Here is a 20,863-nt window from a genome sequence, read left to right as displayed (position 1 = left end):
ACAGAATGTAACTGAGGTCATTGAACTGGCCTGTGTATTCCATAAAGATAGGGCAGGAGAGGAAGGAAATACTGAGGCAATTCTCCATCCTACCTCAGCTCTTTGCATGTGCTTGAACTCTCTGCCTGGGATTCTTCCTCCCTCTCTTCTCCTAGTTCACCTCTACTCCTAGTTTTCAGTTCAATTGCTTCTTTTTCAAGGAAATATTTTTGGACTTTCCAAATTATTCCATGATATGCCCCCTCTCACTTGCCAGAATTTATTGCTTTTATAATTAATAATTAACTATACAATTGGTTGTTTAATTCCCTGGATTAAGGTCCGTGAAGGCAACAGTATTTGTCTTACTCAACCTTGTGTCCTCAGCGCCGAGGACAGTGCTTGGCACATAACAGGCCCTCTTATTGATGTTTATTGCATCCAGTGAATGAACCTATTGCATGAGGGAATGAATAAGTGAATGATGAGTACATGACCTTGGCTTTAGGCTCTTCCATGGCCCCCATCCTCTCTGGGCTGCTTTCCCTCTGTAAAGTGTGATCATTCGGTTCCTCTCACTTTCTCTCCCAGAATTAATGAGAAACATAAGGGAGGTGATGAACACTTACAAATCCCTCTGCTATGAGTCACGTTCATTTCTGTAACGGTTTTATTTATTAGCTGGCACCGGTCGACGGCAGGTGGCGCCACCAACCCCGCTCGTGCCCCCTGCCAAGATGGGGCGGGGAGAGGGCTGGGGGTGGAGCCGGGACTGGGGGCGGAGCTAGGACGCGGCAGGGGCGGAGCCAGCAGCCGCGGCGCCGCGGGGCCTGTGCGGCCCAGGACGTCCCCGTCGCCTCCGGCCCCGCCTCCTAGGGCGGGACGTGCACGGCGATTGGCTCATGCGGGCGAGAGGCGGTCGCCATTGGTCCGCCGCACCGTCGGCTCGGCGGGCGGTGTCCGGACGCAGGTGCCGGCCCGAGCGAAGCTAGCGGCGCTGAGGGGACCGGCCGGGCCGGGACCAGGGCCGGGGCTAGCGAAGGGGCCTGCGCGGCCGCCCGGCCCGGCCGCGGATCAGGTAGGCACGGGCGGGCGGGTGGGGCCGGGGGGCGCGGGTCCGCGGGGTGGCCCCGGGTTCGAGGCCCGAGCCTGGCTCCCGAGCGGGACGATCGGGCTCAGACTCTTCGGCCTCAGCCTTCCCTGGAACGAGGGGATCGCAGTTCCGGTCTCGGGGTCGGCGTGAGGTCCCTGAGACCCGGCACACAGTAGGTGCCTCTCCGCGCCTCGATTTCCCCGTCTGTGAAACCGGGTCATCCCAGCGCCAACCTAATGGGGGTTTGTTAGGAGAATTCAGAAGGTGGTGGATGAGGAAAGAGCCCTGCACACAGTAGGCGGTCACTAAGTGCCTTCCCCAACCTCCTTCTCAGTGGGGCTCTGCCTGGAAAATAGTAAATATTGTAATAACCCAGGCACTGGATACAAAGGACTTGCTTAGCAGAGTGCCTGGCTGTTAGGGGATGCTCAAAACAAGGTGGTCAGAATTGATACGATTAGCTCATTTAATCCTCCGGGGACCATAAGAGGTCGAAGTACTAGAAACGTTCCCTGTTATACAGATGAAGAAATTGAGGCTCAGAGAAGGCAAGTCCTTTCCCTTGGGGCCACACAGCAAATGAGGGCAGAGCAGGGAGTAAACCCTTCTTAATAATTATGCGTGTAGGAGCTGGATATCATTATGACCCCCATTTTACAGATGAGAAAACTGAGGCCCAGAGAGTGAAGCAGTTTGCCCGAGTTGACACCGTAGGGAGTTAGGGGCCCTCTGATTCCTCTTCCTTTAGTTTCTTGCTCTCGGGAAAAGAAGGCTGGGCAGGTTGCAATGCCCCAGCACCACCCCAGATGGGCCTAGACGCTTCTCTGGAGGAATTGAGCCTGGGGGCTCCTTCTCAAGAAGTTTTCTCAGCAAACAGTCTACCAGCTTCTCAGCTTCTTCAACTTATTTGACAGAGGAGAAGGATGAGGCCCAGAGAGGCAGAGTGGCCTGTCCCAGGACACACAGCATCAGTGATGGAGTCAAGACTTAAAAGAATCCAGGCCTTTTGAGTCCCAGACGCACTCACTGGATTAAATTCGAATCTGGGTACTGTCCCTTGTTAGCTGTGCGACCTTGGGTCAGTAGCTGCCCCTCTCTGAGCCTCAGTCTCCTCACTTGTCAAATGGGGGTAATTATTACACTTCTGTCGTATGTTTGTTGGAAAGACTCAGTGAAATCTATCCCCCAGGCACTGGGCCAAGTTCGCTTGGGACGTTGGCTCACGCTCCCAGCCCAGCAGCCCCCGAGCTGAGTCGAGCCTTGAGTTTTGGCCCCTTCCAAGCCCGGGCCTCTGTGGTTTGCACAAACCTCTAGCCTCTAACCATCTCTGATTCCCACCATGGGCGTTGGCGGACCAAGGTATGGGGGTCACGAGGGCTGATTCTCCCCACCGATTGGGGGGCTGAGAAATTAATGCAGCAACTTTGTGCCAGACCCAGGGCAGGCGCTGGGGACGATGGAGTGCATCTCAGACTGGGTCCCCCCTTCCCAGAGCTCACTGAAGGACGGAAGGCAGATGTGGGTCCACAGGTAGATGAAGAAATAAATAAGAATGCTTCAGAGAGGGACACATTCGACGAGCTCAGTAATATGGATGCCTGCGGCCCTTTGGCCAGGGAGTTCAGGGAAGGCCTCTCCAGGGAGGCGACCTTTGAAGGGGACACTTAACAGCAGCTATTTGGAGTTCAGTGAGCTTCTCAGTACGCCCCGTGTGGTAGGCCCTCCACGGAGCTGCTGTCGGAATTTGGGTGATTTTCAGGCCTTGCTTTAGCGGATTTCCTGATGACCTTTAACCCCCAATAGTAACCGAAATGCAGAACTTAACATCCAGGAGCCGTGCTGGTTCTTGTAATGCCCAATCACTTGCAGGAATGTTAAGGCTGATGCCTGGGGCGGGGCTGGAAGAACGGATTCCCCTCTGTGTGCATTCTCTCGGATAGCCCAGAGGCTTCCCTGTTGACCTCTGAGCCGGACGGACGGAGGTTCTGGTTGCAGGCACCCGGGAGGGACAGGAGCCTACACCACAGGACAACACCACGGCCCTCCCTCCGCTGCCCTGAGGATGTTATCTAGGTCACACAGCCTTCCTCCCGCTCCTCCTGCTTCTGGGCTGATACTTGCTTATCTGGCCGGCAGTGGCCCAAGTGTGGAGGCCCCAGAAGGGCATGATGGGCTAGGAGGGCTCCATCGGCCACTGCTTCTCCTCGAGGACACAGGCGTGGCTCGGGGCAGCCGCCCTGGTGGGGACAGAGGCCTGCCGTAGCTCTCCCCAGCCTGGGCCATTTTCCTGATGGCTTGAGGTACCAAGGAGGTATCAGATGATGCACCATCCCGGTCTGTGGGGCCAGGTTTCCAGCCCAGTTCTGCCCAACTCAAAGGCAGGCTCACCTGCTCTGAGCCAAGTCCCAGAAATCCAGTCCATGGAGGACAAGCGTCTATGTGCTTGGCGGGCATGGTTCCAGCCCGAGGAAGCACCAAGCACGGGGCCAGCCACACACCAGGCACTCTAACTGTGAGGTGCTGTTACCGTGTCTAGAGAGGTGATTGGCCTTGAGGGCTGGACCTGGCTGACTTTTCTCAGGGGAGTCAGAGATAATATAACCGAGCCCCTGTCGTGCACCAGGGCAAGTGGCATCTCCTTGAATCCTCACAGCCCCTCGACAGAGCCCCATTTTACAGATTGGGCAACTGAGGCCCAGAGAGCTGGATTGAAGCCCCGCTCAATGTTCGGCTCGAAAACCTTTCCCTTAACTTCCCTGCCGGGCCTCTCCCCAGGCTCTTGGGACCATGGGCCTCGGGCCCTGAGGACGCAGGGCTCCCTGTGGCCATGACGACTGGCGACTGCTGCCACCTCCCTGGCTCCCTGTGTGACTGCTCTGGCAGCCCTGCCTTCTCCAAGGTCGTGGAGGCCACCGGCCTCGGGCCACCTCAGTACGTGGCGCAGGTGACTTCAAGGGACGGCCGGCTCCTCTCAACCGTGATCCGAGCCTTAGACACGTCAAGGTGAGTGGTGACCGAGCAGGTGTCTTTGCCTGGGCCAAGCGATTTCCTCCCAGCCTGGGGTCAGAATCATCTAGAGGGAACAGGTGGGCAGAGAGTGGGGGCCCCCGATCATAACCGCCATGTGGAAGCAGAGGCCCAGGCTGGCCAGGTCTGGTTTCTGGTTCTTCAGGAAAAGTGGAAATTCCAGATTGTCAGCTGACGTCTGAAGATCAGACGTCCGTGGGTGAGTAGCTCAGATTTTGGAGAGGCGTTTTATAGAAGTGGCTAGCAGGGCAGGCCGGGCTCAGATCCTGCTGCCAGCCTGTCTCCCTCGGGGACCCGGGACAGGTCACTCTACCCTCGTCTCCGAGATGGGGACACTTTCCCCATTGCGTAGTTCTGAGAGGTCGTTGCCATGGTTCACATAAAGCGTCTGCCCGCGGGTCTGCCAATGTGTATGTGTTCGATAAAAGGATTTAAGCCTCGGTGCCGGCTTTCCAGACCCATATGTGAGCTGACCCTGCCTGGTTTGCCAGCTTGTCATCATTCCCAAGGAAAAGCGTCTGAAGTAAACCCCACACAAATTCAAATCCATTTAGTTTAATTTAATTAATTGGTTTATTCATTTGTTTATTTATTTTAAAAGGAGATAGAAGTTTATTGAATACGCCACAAGGGAGCGGTGGGTAGGACAGCAAAGGAGAGAGTGTCTGCCTCGAATCCATTTTAACTCAAGAAAATTCTTTTTAATGTTTATTTATGTTTGAGAGAGAGAGAGAGAGAGAGAGAGACACAGCATGAGCAGGGAAGGGACAGAGAGAGAGGGAGACACAGAATCCCAACCAATCTCCAGGATCTGAGCTGTCAGCATAGAGCCCGACATGGGGCTCAAACTCATGAACCTCAAGATCATGACCTGAGCCAAAATCAGACACTTCACCGACTGAGCCAGCCACCCCATTTTAACTCATTTAGATTGAAAATAGCTGAGCAGTTGGCTAAGGAAACAAAAGTCTAAATGACATCTTTTTCTTAATAAGGTTTAATTCGTGTGTTTTTCTAGTCCTTTTAAAGTTTATTTAATTATTTTGAGAAAGAGAGTGAGAGTAGAGGGGGGGGGGGAGAGTGTGGAGAGAGGGAACCCCAAGAAGGCTCCGTATTGTCAGTGTGGAGCTGATTCGGGGCTTGATCTCAGGATCTGTGAGATCATGACCTGAGCCAAAATCAAGAGTCGGATGCTCAACCGACTGAGCCACTCAGGTGCCCCTCCAATTTTTTTTATTGTGGCAAAAAATATATATATGTGTATATATATAATATAAAATATGCCATTGTAATACTTTTTATTTTATTTTTTAACTTTTGTGTTGTTGTTTTAATTTTAGTGAGAAAGGGCACTCGAGAGGGGGAGAGGTGGAGAGGGGCAGGGGAAGAGAGAGAGAGAATCTCAAGCAGGCTCCACGCTCTGTGTGGAGGGCTTGATCCCACGACCCTGGGATCATGACCTGAGCCGAAATCGAGAGTCGGATGCTCAACTGACTGAGCCACCCAGGTGCCCAGCCTTGAAACACTTTACCAAAAAAAAATTTTTTTTTAATGTTTATGTATTTTTGAGAGAGAGAGTGTGAGCAGAGAAGGGGCAGAGAGAGAGGGAGACCCAGAATCCGAAGCAGGCTCCAGGCTCCGAGCTGTCAGCACAGAGCCTGACGAGGGGCTCGAACTCGTGAACCGCGAGATCATGACCTGAGCCGAAGCTGGACGCTTAACTGACTGAGCCCCCCGGGCGCCCCAGAAACAGTCGAGTTCAGTGGCGTTGGCCACACTCACGGGTGTACCCCCATCCCCACCATCCATCTCCAGAACTTTCTCATCTTCCCAAACTGAACGTCTGTCCCCATGACACCCTGCCTGGCACCTGCCATCTACTTTCTCTGTGAACTTGACTCCTCCAGGGAGCTCATCTAAATGCATTCGTACGGTAGTTTTTCCGGTGACTGGCTCGTTTCACTGAACTCAGTGTTTTCCATACTCATCCGTGTCGTAGGGTGTGTCAGAATTAATTCATAAGTCATTCATTCAAACCTAAAAAGAAGCAGATGGGAGCCTCACAGTGCTTTGGAGGAGGCTCACTGCCATTCACCCTCCAAGTCTCCGCCTGACGTCACTTCCTGAGGAAGCCTTACCTGAGCCCAGATGACGTGGAGAGTGCCCTGGGTGTCCTCCAGGGCGTGGGTTTTTATGTCTGCATCTCCACAAGCCCCCTTGAAGGCAGGACAGAGTCTGTGCTGGTCAAGCCAGGCTGGGGGGCCGGGGACATTTGGTGGGGTTGGGGGCCTAGGAAAAGGCTGACCAAAGCTGGGGTCTCCCTCCGTGGGGTTTCTCCCTCACCCCACCCTCCCTCCTGACACCTGGGAAGACCGAGGCCCAGAGGGAGGCGGGCACCTGCCAGTGTCACTGAGCGTTGCCGAGGCCTGAACCCAGGACTCCTGCTTGGGTTGGGGGAGCAGGGGGAGAAGCTGGTTCAGCCCCGCCAGCCAGTCCTGCGGTCCTCATAGGTGGGGCAAGCGACAGGCAGTAAAGAGTCCCTCTGTGACCCCGCTAATGGTCAGGAGACCACTTGACCCTCTTGATCTGCCCCTTGGCCTCTCTGCTCATAGCTTCTCCCCCTGATTTTGTTTTTGTTGTTGTTTTTTGCTTTTTTTTTTTTTTAAGTCATCTCCACACCCAGCACGGGGCTCGAACTGACGACCCTGAGATCAAGAGTTGCACGCATGCTCCACCAACTGAGCCAGCCAGGCACCCCTCCCCTTTGATGTTTGATACAGCTCAGCCCAAGCCCGTCCGGGCCGAAGACCAGGGCACAGCCACCTTCCCAGAGAGGAGGCTGCTGTTTGTCTAAAGGGCTTTTATCATCCTGAGCCTTTGGCCCTCTGCCCACCAGTCTGTGAGCAAGCCCAGGCCCTTCTCGAAGCTTCCCAGAGCATTTCCCCAGCCCTTCCTCCTAGCCATCCCCTGCCGTCTCTTCCGCATGGCTTCTGCCTGCTTCCCTGCTCATTCTCTCCCTTCTCTTGCTCTTGGCATGTGCTCTGGGCAGCCCCACTGAGGCCCCCGCCCCCGCCACTCCCCCAGTCCGTTCCCTTGTCATCTGTGTCATATGTGTTCTTTTCCTGCCAGGACTTCATGAGCAAGGCCCATTTCTCTTGCCCTGCCATCTGGAACAGGCAGTGTAGCTGCTCAGGGTGCACGGGCCCTGGAGCTCAAACAGGTCCAGGACGTCCTGGGAATTAATTCCTGAAAAACCCCCGCTTCACGGGCTGCTAGCTGTGTGAGTTCCCACAAGCGGGGTCACCCCGCGGTGCCTCAGTTTCCCCATCTGTGAAAGGAGGGCAAAACCAGCACCGTCCTCACAGGCTCCCCACGAGACTAGCAGATTGGCCCATGTGCTGTGCTTGGAATACCTCACAGTCCCCAATAAGCCCTCTGTGATAAAGCAGGTTTCATTTTGTGTTGTCTCCTCCAAACTGGCTCTTCCAAAATAGGGTTCCCCGGGACAGACCCCCCCCCCCCCCCCCCCCAGCAACTGACGTGGCTCTCTTCCTCAAGGTTCTCGTCCCTTCCACTTCCTGGAGTTGGTTTTTCCGGAGCAGGGATTCCTTTTCCTGTTAACTCTGGGCAAGGGGAGTGTGGGGTCAGGGTGGAGCCGGGCACGGCCTTTTGACATCGTCGGGAAGGCAGCCGCCGGGCACAGGATTGATGAGAAAGTAGCCATGAGGGTCCGCGCGGGGTTTCAGCTTCAAGGCAGCCAGGCTCTGCCCCCCCAGCAGGAGACACCGAGCAAAGATTAAAAAACAGTTTCTGAGGGGAAACTGGTGTTCTCTAGAAAACAGCCTCCCTGCTCCGCCTCCTTCGTGTGTTCCTGCAGTCCTGTCTCTCGGCAGAAATGTCTGGAAAACAATGACTCATGTGCTGGACAACCTCTGCGCCCACCAAGGCCACACCCCCGGTCCTGAGCTGCCCCAGGAAGGCCCCAGTATCCCCAGAGACCAGGCTGGCGCTGAGACTTCCCTGAAGTGGCGTCTTCTGAGCCCAGGACATGTGTCTGTCTTCTGAGCCCAGGACACGGGAGCAGGGGAACCACTCTCCCTGGATACACAGGTTTCTCAGGTAGCATGGTCTTCAGGCGTGGCTCGATCCAGAGCCTCCGATGGTGTCTTTGAGAGAGCAGGGTCTTTCCTGTTGCCCGGCTCAGCTTTCCTCTGTTTGGCATCATGCACAGACTCCACGTGGAGACCAGACTGCTGCCAGCCGCTCCAGACTTACATCAGCCTGGCTGTCTATAGCTGGGAGTTTAGGGGCGACAAAAAAAAAAAAAAAGAAAAAAGAATTTCAGGAATTAATCTCCAGTGACTCTGATTGCATCACACATGCCGTTCCCTGAATCAGTCCCAACGACCAGGGGTGTGCGGTGTTCTAACTGATGAGGCCTGAGGTCATCGGGGCTGTTGTCAGCTCTGTTCCAGTCCCGGAGGACCAAGAGTCGAGAGTGGGTTGGTTGCTTCGGACAATTAGGAGAGTATTGGCAGGAAAAGGAGGCTGGATGCGTAGGAGCAAGAGGTGCTCACTTTGGGGCTAAAAACGTGCCACGGGAACCCCGGGGAGGGAGCACATCGCCACACCTCTGGGAATCCGGGAAGGCTTTATGAAGGAAAGGAGTTTGGAGCTGGGCGTTGAAGGATGAGTAGGAGTTTGCCGAGTGGCAGGAGAGGGGCCATCCAGCTCGTGATCCAGTGGGTAGTGAAGCAGGCATAGGCAGGCAGCTTGCTCATGTGCCTTATCTCTGTGTCTAGTGATGGTCCCTTCTGCCGGATCTGCCATGAGGGAGCCAACGGGGAGAGCTTGCTGTCTCCCTGTGGCTGTACTGGCACGCTGGGCGCCGTGCACAAGAGCTGCCTGGAGAAGTGGCTCTCCTCGTCCAACACCAGCTACTGCGAGCTGTGCCACACGGAGTTTGCAGTGGAGAAGCGGCCCCGGCCCCTCACAGAGGTATGCTTGCGAGCCTGAGGTTGGAGTGGGCAGAGGGAAGGCGGGCAGGGGTGGGGCCGGAGGAGGGAACTGCATGGGAGGATCCTTCTCTATGGGACGGACCTCCCTTCCGCACCCCCCCCGCCCCCACGGTGGATTCAGCTGATGGGGGTGGGGAACCCTGTGCCCCCTCCCTCATTTGGTCACCCCTGAAGCTGAGACCTGAAGAATGAGGAGCCGGCGATGCCCAGGCACCCGGCCTGGGGAAGGGCAGTCCTGGCAGAGGGCGGAGCAAGTGCCAAGGCCCTGGGGCCAGGACGAGTTTGGTGTTCGTGGGGAAGCCTAGGCGGCTGGAGTGAAGCGAGGTACAGGAGGAGGAGAGCGACCTGGAAGGAGGTGGCGGCAGCCACTCTGGGCTTAGTGGGCTGTGCCTAGGAGCTTAGACTTCAGCGTGAGCGGCATGGGTCGGGACTGAGATGAGCACTGTCGGACGCGGTGGCTGCCACACTGCTCCCCAGAGTACTGCTGGCCGCATGGATGCCCTCGGGCTCCTCTGGGCTTGGCTTGGAAGGGGGCAGCAGAGTGCTGCAGAGTGAGGTCTCTGGGCTCCTGCAGAGGCCCCTGGCCCCACCTGGGAGCTGGGCTCTTAGGAGAACACTAGGTGGAGGAGGCAGCCCCGGCCTGCCCCGCCCCCCGCCCCCTCGCTCTTGTGCTCCAGCCACGTGGGCCTCCTCCCTGCTGTACCTCATCCAGGCCGCAGGCTCCGACATCAGGGCCTCTGCATTTGCTGTTCTGCGGCCTGGGGCCCCGTCTCCCCCATTCTTCACATGGCTGCTTCCGCTCATCGGGTCAGCTCACTGTCGCCTCCTCAGCAAGGTCATCCCCTCCCTGGCCATCCACCCCGTTTCATCCCTCCCGCACCAGCCCAGAAGCTCTGGGAAGGTGGGGACCTTCCTGTTCCATGCACCAGAACCACCACGAGCGAAGCCCATTTCTCTTGCCCCTTCATCTGTGGCGGGCAGTGTAGCGTAGCGGCCAAGGGCATGCAGGCCCTGGGGCAAGACTTCCTGGGGTCCGGTTCTGGCTTTGTGGGTGACTAGCTGCGTGAGTTTGCACAGATGAGTCAGTCCCCCTGTGCCCCCAGTTTCCCCCTGCCTGTACAGTGTCTCGTCATACGCAGGCTCAGTAAGTATATGGAAGAAGGGAAGGGCAGAGGGAGGCGCCAGGCGGGGGGCTGGTCCCGCAGGCCCCACCAGTCAAGATGGGCCTGCACCCCATCCCCAGGCGGGGACTGGTGGGGCTGTCGCGTGTAGCCCGCCTCGGCAGCTCGTTCCCCCACCCCCGCAGTGGCTGAAGGACCCGGGGCCTCGGACGGAGAAGCGGACGCTGTGCTGTGACATGCTGTGCTTCCTGTTCATCACGCCCCTGGCTGCCATCTCGGGCTGGCTGTGCCTGCGCGGGGCCCAGGACCACCTCCGGCTCCACAGCCGGCTCGAGGCCGTGGGGCTCATCGCGCTCACCATCGCCCTGTTCACCATCTACGTCCTCTGGACGCTGGTGAGTGCTGCCAGCCGGAGAGCAGGCATCTGGGGGGCTGTGGCTCAGAGCAGTCAGGCCAGGAGTTTGGTCAATGGCTCGGGGGCCTCCCTGCCCGCCTCTGCCTCTGCCTCTGCCTCTGCCTCTGCCTGGGTGGGAGCAATTCCCAGCATCTCGTGGCGCTCCGGATTCCGAGCCCAACCAAGGTCCAGGAAAGCCACAAGTCAAGTGTGAGCCTCCACTGCAAGGAGGTGAGGGCACCTGATCGGCTCCGTTGTGTGTAAGCCCTGCCATACATGAGCCCAACAAGACTGGCTGGGGTTAGGGGAAAGGGAGGCTGGGAGGGTGAGAGGGAGAGCAAGACCAGAAGACTGGGAGAGAAAGAGCAGGAGAATGAGAAAGATAGACAGGAACAGGCTTCCAGCAGCCATGAGGACCCTCGCTCAGAGAGGATCCGTGGTCTTCCGTCTTAAGTATGACCCCTTGTGTCTAGGTGTGGGGGCATTCCCCCCCCCCCCCGCAAACACTGTTTTCCATGGCATCCACTTGCATTTTTTTAAACATACAAATAGTATGAAACCATAGGTATTGCTTTGCAGTCTGCTTGTTTTCACTTTGCTAACGTCCTTTAAAAAAGAAAGGCAGCTGCCCAACAGGGATTCATGGTCTGGATGTACCGTATTTATTGAACTAATCCCTTTTAATGGACACTGGATTCTTTCCCATCTGTTTTTCTCCCCCCTTCCTTCCTTCCTTCTGTCCTTCCTCCTCCTTTTTTTTTTTTTCTTTTTCTTTTTGCTGTTACCAGCAGTGTTGCTTTGGGCACCTCGTGTGCAAATGCTTCTCAGAACTTGCTTGATCAAAGACTGTGAACCGTTGACATTGATTTAAAAAAATTTTTATAGACTCTATTTATGTATTAGGGCAGCTTTAGGTTCACAGCAAAATTGAGCAGAATATCCAGAGAGTTCTCGGATATCCTCATCCCCATACACGGCCTCCCCTGCTATCAACATGGCACCAGAGACGACAGGCCGTTTGTCGCAAGAGATGAACCTATATTGACACATCATTCTCATCCAAAGCCCACGGATTACATTAGACTTCACACTTCGAGCTGTACATTCATTCTACGGGGTTTGGACAGATGTGTAGTAAATGCATCTATCATTATTGCGTATGTTATATACAGTAGTTACATAGTTATAACATACGTACAGAGTAGTTATAAACAGTAGTTATATACGTTACAGTGTGTGTATAGTTTCGCTGCTCTAAAAATCCTCTGTGCTCCGCCTGTTCACTCCTCCCTTCCCTCAACTCCTGGCACCACTGATCCTTTTACTGTCTCCGTAGATTCTTCTTTCCAGAACGTCATAGAGTTGGAATCCTACAGCGCGTAGCCCTTCAGACTGGTTCCTTTCACTTAGTAATATGCATTTAAGGTTTCTCCGTGTCTTTTTCATGGCTGGAGAGCTCATTTCTTTTTAGCGCCGAGTAATATTCCCTTGTCCGGATGCCCCCCAGTTTCTTTGTCCATTCACTTACTGAAGGACGTCTTGATGGCTTCCGAGTTTTGGCGACTGTATGACCCACTGACATTTAATCCCTTCTGAGAGACTGTACCACTTGGGTCCCATCCTGAGAGAAACAGAAAGGGAGCTCCTTGCTCCCTGCTGCAGGGCCCTGCATTTTTGCAGGGGTCCAGAAGGTCAGTGGGGAGCTTTCCAAGGAGAGTGAATGGGTGTATGTACACAGTCTGTATGAGAAACATATGGACACTGTCCCTGCTTCTGGAAGCATGAGCCCAGCCCTGGTTTGGGCCAAAGCAGGTGCCCCAGGGGCTCAGTGTTCCTCCCTTGGGGGTGGAGACCAGCCCGCTGGCATTCCCAACCACCCCCCCACACTGCCCTGTAGGTCTCCTTCCGCTACCATTGCCAGCTGTATTCCGAGTGGAGAAGGACCAACCAGAAAGTTCGCCTGAAGATCCGGGATGCAGACGTCTCTGAGGGCACCCCGCACTCCTCACTGGCAGCTGGACTCCTGAAGAAGGTGGCAGAGGAGACACCCGTGTGAAGGCCGGGCCAGCAGGGCCAGAGACAGCTGGCGACGCCCTGGTATTTGGAAGGACGAAATTGCCTGACCCTTCCTGCACGGCCAGAATGCTTTTGAGGCCAAGAGCCACCAAGCGGAGCTGGTTCTGTGATCCCACACGAAGATGTTTTCCAATTGTTTTGCACACCGTCGTACCTGAGGACAGATGGACGTGGTCCTGAGCTTTGGACGGAGCAGGCACCCTGATCTCGTCCTGAGGTCCACCGGCCCTTGTGGGCCAGCAGCCGTGGCCATAGGTGAACCAGGGCGCCCATGGGGCTGGGAGGTTCCGCAAGCTTCTTGCGCTTCTCTGCACCCAGCAGGCTCGCTTTCCTGGCACCCTCGACTTTATAAAGTTGCACTGCGTTTCAAAAACCCACCCTGAACGAATAAAAGGAGCCCTTGCTGGACAAAACGGACTTGTCAGTTACGTTTCTGAACCCAGGCCTCGAAGGGAGGCCCCTGGGACCTGAAGGGAGTTAGGGACCATACAGAGGTTCAAAAAAACCTAACCGAACCCTCAGCTGGTTTGAAGGGATCTGTTGCGCAACACCGGAAGCAGCAAAGCCTGAGTGTTCAAGTGAAGAGCAGGGAGCAGGGTTATATAATAAATGACTTAAAATAAATAGATGTAAGAACAGTTCCCACTTACTTTGCACGTAGAGTGGACCACACATCTTATGGATAAGACCGGGGCTCAGAGCGGGGAAGCCTGTGTCCAAGGCCCCCACGGCTCTAGGAAGTAGAGTGAGGGTTGACCCCCCAGTCCGCATGGCCCCCCGTGCTGAGCTTTCTGCTTCCCCTTCCGGGAGGACTCGGGAAAGGAAGAAAAATATGGTTATGGTAGTAACAGCACCTACTTCTTGAGCTCTTGCTGAACTGTGTACATTTGAGGGTTCTCTGCATTGGGCCACGTTTATTACTTAGAGCAGATCTGAAAGGTGGGTTCTGGGGTTCCCTTAATTAATCCCATTTGCAGATGAGCAAACGGAGGCTCCGAGCGGTGGGGTTTCTCACCTAAGGTCACACATCCCTGACGGGCTTAGTGTCTGGCGTGTTCTATTGTTTTCTTCATGAATGCCCATCTGGGGTATGGGTCACCCAGAGAGGGAGAAAAAGCCTTTCTGCCTTAGATGAACAGCAGGGGGAAGCCAGCCTGGCCTTTGGGAGGGGGGCGGGGGGGAGGAACAGCAAAGGGCAAAGGCCTGGAGGCTGACACCTGCCTGGTCCGTGGGAGGAGCCCAATGGCAGATGAGCCGCACTTGGAGTCCTGTGATTGAGGGGCAGAGGGGCAGGAGAGAGGCAGCAGGAAAGGTGAGCATGACTGTAGGCTTCTGGTGGTCTGCAGAACGGATGGTCCCCAAGTGTCTCAGCTCGGCCAGTGCTCAGGGCCCTCTGCAGCTTTTTACTCTACACAGGTCTGGCACCCGCTCTCTCAGGGCAACTTTGGAGTGCTTCTCCTGAAGGTAGTGCAGAAGCCCCAGGATGTGCCATCACGAAAAGAGAAAGTCGTTTCCATTGCAAATCTCTTCTAACACTTTTTTTTTCTAAGTTTACTTGTTTATTTTGGGGGGGTGGGGTGGAGAGAGAGAATTCCATGCAGGCTCCTCACCGTCTGCACGGAGCCCCATGAGGGGCTCGAACACACGAACCGTGAGATCATGACCTGAGCTAAAATCAAGAGTCAGACGCTTAACTGAGCCACCCAGGCACCTCTCTTCTTCTTCTTCTTCTTTTTTAACATTTGTATTTATTTTTGAGACAGAGAGAGACAGAGCATGAGCAGGAGAGGGGCAGAGACAGAGGGAGACACAGAATCCGAAGCAGGCTTCAGGCTCCGAGATGTCAGCACAGCGCCTGACGCGGGGCTCGAACTCACAGACTGTGAGATCACAACCCGAGCCGAAGTCAGACGCTTAACCGACTGAGCCACTCAGACACTCCAGGCACCCCTCTTCTAACACTTTTATATAAAGTGAGGAGAAGTATGTAGTTTGGTGCTAGGTGGTCTTTAATGACCCTTAACCCTTGTAAAAGAGAGAGCAAGTCTTAGGCTCAGAGCTGTTGGCAGTGAGCATGACTGAATTTCTACTTTAACAGCATCATCCTCTTATTTTTCACAATAAGCTATTTTAGCAAGTTTTCAGTATGTGCTGTGATGTAAAGTAGAATTTAAAAGCATATATTTTTTTTAATGCTTATTTTGATAGCGTGTACTTGCACACGTGCGTGCAGTGGACAGGCAGAGAGAGTGGGAGAGAGAGTGTCCCAAGCAGAGCCTCTAACAGCACAGAGCCTGAAACGGGGCTCGATCCCAGGATCCATGAGATCATGACCTGCGCTGAAGTCAAGAGTTGGACGCTTGACCAACTGAGCCACCCAGGCGCCCCCAAAAGCCTCTTTCTTTAAAGGAAAAGAATGTGTGCCAAAGGAAAGTGTGAAGAAGATAATAGTTCAGGAGACTGCAAAATTCCTGGGGGCAGTGTTGGGTTAAGTCATCCAGCCCCCAGCCCGTAGGAGCTTGGCCTGGAAGAATTTGTCTCTTCAACCAGGGCCTGGCTTATCCCTGATTTCCAGTCACACCGCAGGAGAAGGGAGTGGAGAGCCAGGTGGCTTCTTGTCCCTGTTGCTTTGCATTTGATTCGGACTTTGCTCCCTCTTTCTCTTAGACTCTTATGGTCTCCTCCACCCTGTCTGAGCCGCGCTGAACAAGGGGATTCAGAGGTTTGTGAGGCTCCTTCTGCCCCCTACAGTCTAGGGAGAGAATGGTAAAGCTTAGATTCCAGTGGGGCCACAGAAGAAGGGGGTGTGCCCAGGAGATTTTAGTAGAGCAGAGGGGGTGTGGGAGGAGGAGGTCCTTGAAGATGGGTGATAGGAGGAAATTCTGTGAGACACAGGAGTTTGGGAACTATGTGGGAGTGGGGCCTACCCTCTGTCAGGCTGGGCTGGCTACTGGATTTCTTCTCTGGGCCTGGAATTCTCAGCCTGGGTCAGAATCACCAGGAAGATTTAAGCAGCTAGGAGGGTGTGGCAGATGAGATATTCCCCCAGAGCTTGATGACGTGTAGAGAAGGGGTAAAGAGAACTTTCCCTTTGTAAGCCCAGAGAGAGCTTGATGGTTGGATGGAAACTTCTGCGAGATCCAGCGAAGCACTTCAAAGTTCCAGAGACACTGGGGAGGGAGGTGCTGTGGGGAAAGGGAGCCTGATGCCTCTAAATACTCTCCCGGGCTCTGGCCTCTTCCCAAGCCAATGTGGTTTCCTCATGACACATCCTGTAACAGCCCTTGAAAACCTGTTTCTGGACAGAGTCAAGGCTTCAGGACAAAGGAATCCAGGGGTAGGCAGAAAGGGGCCCCAGTTAAGGGACTCTCCTGGCCTGTGACTAATTTCTTCCATCATGTTTGGATTCTTGCTTTTTCATTCACTCAAGAAACATCCGTGATTCGGGCCCCTGGGTGGTTCAGTCGGTTGAGCATCTGATTCTTGATTTGGGCTTGTCATGATCTCTCCGTCCAATGGGATCTAGCCCCTCGTCGGGCTCCGAGCTGACAGCACAGAGCCTGCTTGGGCTTCTCTCTCTGTGCCTCCCTCTCTCTTTCTCTCTCAAAATAAATAAATAAACTCAAAAATTAAAAAAAAAAAAAAAAAAAAGAAACATCTGTGAGCACATGCTAAGTCCTCAGCTACATGTTTTGGTTTTTGGTTAATGGGTTCAGTGAGAGGAACATAGGCCACTAGCTCCGCACCCAGGAGCTCCCAATGTGGTAGGGAGACAGGCCAGACAAAGGCCACAGATATTCTTGGTGCAGGATGATACTTGCTTAGGGAGACAGCATTTTGCACAGCAGTTCTGCCTGGCCTGACCAGTATCCTGCCCTCCTAGCCTAGCTAATTCCTCTATATTCTAGGAAACAGAACTTTCTCGCTGCCTCTGCTCCAGCTCTGATTACAGAAAGCTGGGAATGAGTAGGTCCAGGTGGGGAGGTGGGGAGATACTCTCCTGCTAGACTTGGAGAGCTGGTGGAGTATCCAATAGGTGCCTAAAGCAAATTCGTCGCCGTAATGAATGAATAACAGCTGCCGGTGTGCGCTTGCGCGCGGCGGGGGCGTGGCCCGGGGCAGGGGCGTGGCCTGTGGCGGGAGGGGACGAGGCGGGAGCCGGTCCCTGCGCGCGCAGGCGTTACTGGTCGCGCCGAGTCACGTGAGCGCGCAGGCGCAGCGCCGCGCAGCCCGTACCCTCACACAAAGCCCAGACGCGGAGAAAATGGCGGCAGGGGTCGAAGCGGCGGCCGAGGTGGCGGCGACGGAACCTAAAATGGAGGAGGAGAGCGGCACGCCCGGCGTGCCAAGTGGCAACGGGGCCCCGGGCCCGAAGGGGTGAGTATTCCACGGCTCCTTGTCCCGGGCCGGTCATCTTCGCGGCGGCCGGCGGCGGCTCCGTTAGGTCTGTTGGCGGCCTCCCACCGGCGCGGCCTCGGCCCGGGCCTTCCCCGCCGGGCCTTCCGAGGGTGGGGGCGGCCGAGGCCGTGAGGAGTGAAGCCCGGCGACCCCGTGGACGCCTCAAGGGTCGCGCCCTCCTCGCAGGCCTCGGTCCTCCGCTCCGCGGGTCCCTCTAGGCCGGGCCCGACGCCGAGGCCTGCGGCCGGGGCCCTGCGCACGGGGATGATGGCGCGGCCCGGGGAGTCGCAGAGTCCGCGGCCCGCTCGCCTGTCGGGTGACCTTGGGTTGAGTGGTTTCACAACCCCCCTCCCCCACCGTCCGTGGTCTCAGTTTCCCGATCCGTGAAGTGGGGGGAGGGGAGGGAGTGCGCGCGCAGGGTTTCGCGCGCGGTGAGCCTCGGTAAACGGCAGCCGCGGCGGGTAGATTTCATTCGGCCGGGACCGCGAGGCCGGTTCGGGGCGCCTCCTCTTCCTTTTCCCCTTCCCCCGCCCCGCGGGAAGTGCCTCGGCCAGAACCGCGCTAGCCCTGCGCTGTGGCTCCGGCCCGAGTCCCTCGGCGCGTCCTTCGCTCCTCCCCAGGTGCGCAGTACGTATTTGTAGAGAGTTCGGCCCTTGCTGCTCGGTGTTCGCCCTTAGAAACAGGAAAGAGTGGCGGAAAAGAAAGAAACTTCTTCCGTGTTCCAGGGGAAGATTTTCCGTCACTAGGCGGGCTCACCACTTGCAAACTTCGTCACCTTTTCGATCCAGCGTGGGGCTCTGTGCGGGGCCCTTGGTTTTTCAAGTTTAATTAAAGCTTCGAGGTGTTACCCTGTGTCCCCCCGGAAACCCACCCGTTCTGATTACAGTCACCTGAAAGACGTTGTGGCCGTGACCACCAGCTGTCCGGCCAGGAGGGGGGAAGTCTGGGCACACATTTGATTTTAACACAAGTTTAAAAAAAAAAAAAAAAAGTGGTAACGTGCATAACATAAAATTTACGGTTTTCGCCATTTTTGAATGTGCGATTCAGTGGCATTAAGCGCTTTCACCATGTTGTGCAGCTATCGTCCCTTGTCCGTGTGCAGAACGTTCATCTTCCCAAACTGGAGCCGTTATACAGTAACCTGTTCTCTCCCTTTCCCCAGGTTCTGGTTACTTTTCTATACTTTTCTCTTTGTGAATTTGCCTTCCCAGAAATTTTTAATATGCGTAACTAGAGTTTGATCGTGAATGTGGTGAAATTGCTTTGTTAATGAGCATTCAGTAAACACTAGCTTTGTTAAACTTTCTCTTCTTAGGTGGAGAGGAACAAAATACCGTGGTTACTGGTCCTGAGAAATCACAACAGAAAAGGCATCCTGGAAGTTTTTGCAATACTTTACTGTTGAAAGCTGGAAAGAGAGATGTTCATTTGGACTTTTTTCATCATCTATTTAGGGAGCTTTGTAGGATTTTTGAGGGCCATAGTTGAGGGCATTTAAGATACATATTTTTCCCGTATTTTATCTTTTAAAGCATTTATCACAGGGCAGAGTGTTGCTGGAACCATGTTAGGTGAGAAGTTGGATAGATTATAAATTATAGCAGCTGGGGGACAGTTTTCAAATTTCCCATTTTCCTGTGCATTTTCAAGTGGTCATTTTGTGATTGATTCATTTAAGATGTGGACTGTTAGGAAGAACCTGAAGGCTTTTAGAGAGAAAATACCCCTTGTTGGAAAGAATCCAGAGTTTAGGACTGCTTAATAGAGGATCTATTAATTAGCAACATTTAGATCGGTTTCGTGTGGCTGGTGGAAAACTTTTTTTTTTTTTTGGTGTGAGGAAGCTTAGGAAACCGAGCTCTTTGGAATAAAGTCTTTGCCCAGAAGAGGAGGCAATTTACATTTCTGTAGTAGAGCAATTACGTTGTGAGAAGTAAAAGGAATTATCCGGCTGGGAGCTTGGAGGGTCCACCCTCCCTCCCTCCAACCTTAACCTGCCCCCAGGGAGCTGTTGGAGGTGGATGAGAGAAGATGAATGGGGAGGGGCTGGGAGGAGAGTGTCTAAAGACTAGGGATTTTAGGTGTTTGCTTTGCTATTTGTAAGGAACTGAAGCTGCTTTAGCATTTTATGCTAAAATACTGGGGGCCAGCTGGTGGGCAATGAATTCCAGGCTAAGGAATCCAGATTTTTATCTTGAAAGCCTTTTTAGGGATGGGAATTGAGTGAAGCGGTTCTTCTGACCTGTCTGAGGCCTGTCTGAGGCAGGAGTGGAGTGTGCTGGACAGCAAAAAAGCAATGAGCAAGCAAGCTTGATTGAGGACCCCGGATAGGAAAGCTTGTTTTCCAGTTCCTTTTCTCCTGGGTGTGGGAGGACTTGTTTTATTTTGATGAGAAATTTTCATCTAAAGGCAATCAAGATTCAGAGTTAGAGTATATTTAGTATGTTTTGTTGGGGAAAAAGCATTCATTTTAGAGGACTACATGTGGGTTTAGGTGTCCCGCCCCCAGTTAAGTAAAGGTTGCACCATATATTTAAAATCAGTGACTTAACCTATTCTTTTTCTAGATTAATCTTGTGGCTGAATCAGAAAATTGAGAGATGGACTGGTCATTTCAAAAATAAGAAACTGTATTTAGTATAGCTTCCCAGGGAGGTAACGTTAACTCTGTTGTAGAACTGAGAAAAAGATTCTTTTTTTTTTTTTTAACAATTGAGAAAACTCATTAAGGAAATTGACCCAGAGACTAGGGTGGCCATCTTGATTCCAAGGGCCTTGTTGCTTCCACAGTGCTACCCCGGTAACCTCTCTAAACATAGTCATTGGAAGTGTTTTATTTAAACCAAATTCTCTGCTTTGCAATGATTTGAGTGTTTGCTGTACTTTAAAAAGTGTATACTTGATAAAAAGGATTTTTGAGGCACATTAATTACATTGTGAGCTCAACTTTAGAATGGGGGCCCCAGGTGATTTGAATGCATGCTGCCAGCTCCTTGCTTTTACTTGTTTTCTTTGATTTTATTCATGGCTGGGCAAAGAGATCCTCTGTAAAGATTAGGTTGTTTCTTTTTGGGATTCTCAGATGGGCTCTTCCATTACCATGTTTTACAGTCAGAGTTGAAAGCTGAATTGCTCCTCCCGTAGACTGTAGCGGCTGTGCCTAGGTGGCCTCAGCCACCGCCCTGGTGGACTTTTAATCACTATGTAACAGCAGAAGGCTAGGACTGAATCCATCCCAGTCAAGATTGTTACAGAAATCTGTCAGTGCCACTGTTACTGTGTGCTGCGTCTCCTTCAGACCTGTAAGTGTGGCTAGTAAGGAACTGAAGCCCAGCAAGGAGATGGTGACGTTGGGGTTCAGACCTGGATCTGTGATGCTTAGTTACCTGTCCTGCTCCTTTGCATATTGTGCTTAACATCTACCAAGCTGCTTTTTGTTCGATTGTTTGTTGATTCTCACAGCATCCCCGTGAGCTACCTTGGGTACAGGTTATGCTGGTTTTGCTGCTAAAAAAACCAGCCAGGTAGAGAGCTAGTGTCATGAGTAGTTCTGTGAACAGTAAATACATTAGAGGAGCTGAGGACCTAGTGTGAGCAGGGATTGGGGGAGGAGGGAATCTTTCCCTCAGGAGATATGATCAGGTTTTCAGGGTGTTGGGGTTGCCATTCAAACTACACTCTTTGTTGAAAAACTAAAAGCAATGAGAGCATTGAATGCCGTGGAGGAGGCGTAAGAGAAAGAGAGGGTAGGGAT

The 20,863-nt window shown here is 53.8% G+C and overlaps 2 protein-coding genes across 11 annotated transcripts in view; both read left to right on the top strand.

Moving 5' to 3' along the window:
• Positions 1-944: 944 nt before the first annotated feature.
• Positions 945-13,121, top strand: MARCHF2 (membrane associated ring-CH-type finger 2). 3 transcript variants are annotated; one of them, XM_042928219.1, is made up of 5 exons: positions 945-1,057; positions 3,848-4,075; positions 8,902-9,097; positions 10,424-10,633; positions 12,530-13,121. In XM_042928219.1, exons 2-5 carry the CDS (start codon positions 3,900-3,902, stop codon positions 12,686-12,688), a joined length of 741 nt encoding a protein of 246 aa, XP_042784153.1. In that variant the 5' UTR covers positions 945-1,057; positions 3,848-3,899; the 3' UTR covers positions 12,689-13,121. The 3 variants fall into 3 exon arrangements, with proteins under 3 accessions (XP_042784153.1, XP_042784155.1, XP_042784154.1); XM_042928221.1 differs by lacking the exon at positions 945-1,057 and adding an exon at positions 7,993-8,218 and having other exon boundaries at positions 4,003-4,075; XM_042928220.1 differs by lacking the exons at positions 945-1,057; positions 3,848-4,075 and adding an exon at positions 8,286-8,668.
• A 3,786-nt stretch (positions 13,122-16,907) lies between these two features.
• Positions 16,908-20,863, top strand: part of HNRNPM (heterogeneous nuclear ribonucleoprotein M) — a 39,929-nt gene continuing 35,973 nt past the window's right edge. For 2 of the 8 annotated variants that reach the window (XM_042928213.1, XM_042928209.1), the window contains exon 1: positions 16,909-17,085. In XM_042928213.1, coding sequence (XP_042784147.1) covers positions 16,973-17,085 — 113 coding nt within the window. In that variant the 5' untranslated portion in view covers positions 16,909-16,972. Of the gene's footprint in view, positions 17,086-17,621; positions 17,727-20,863 lie in introns of those variants that run through there. The other 6 variants (XM_042928212.1, XM_042928214.1, XM_042928210.1 and 3 more) reach the window with 5 other exon arrangements.

Source organism: Panthera leo, chromosome A2, assembly GCF_018350215.1.
Source record: "Panthera leo isolate Ple1 chromosome A2, P.leo_Ple1_pat1.1, whole genome shotgun sequence".
NCBI lineage: Eukaryota > Metazoa > Chordata > Mammalia > Carnivora > Felidae > Panthera > Panthera leo.
This window is presented reverse-complemented; position numbering and strand designations above follow the sequence as displayed.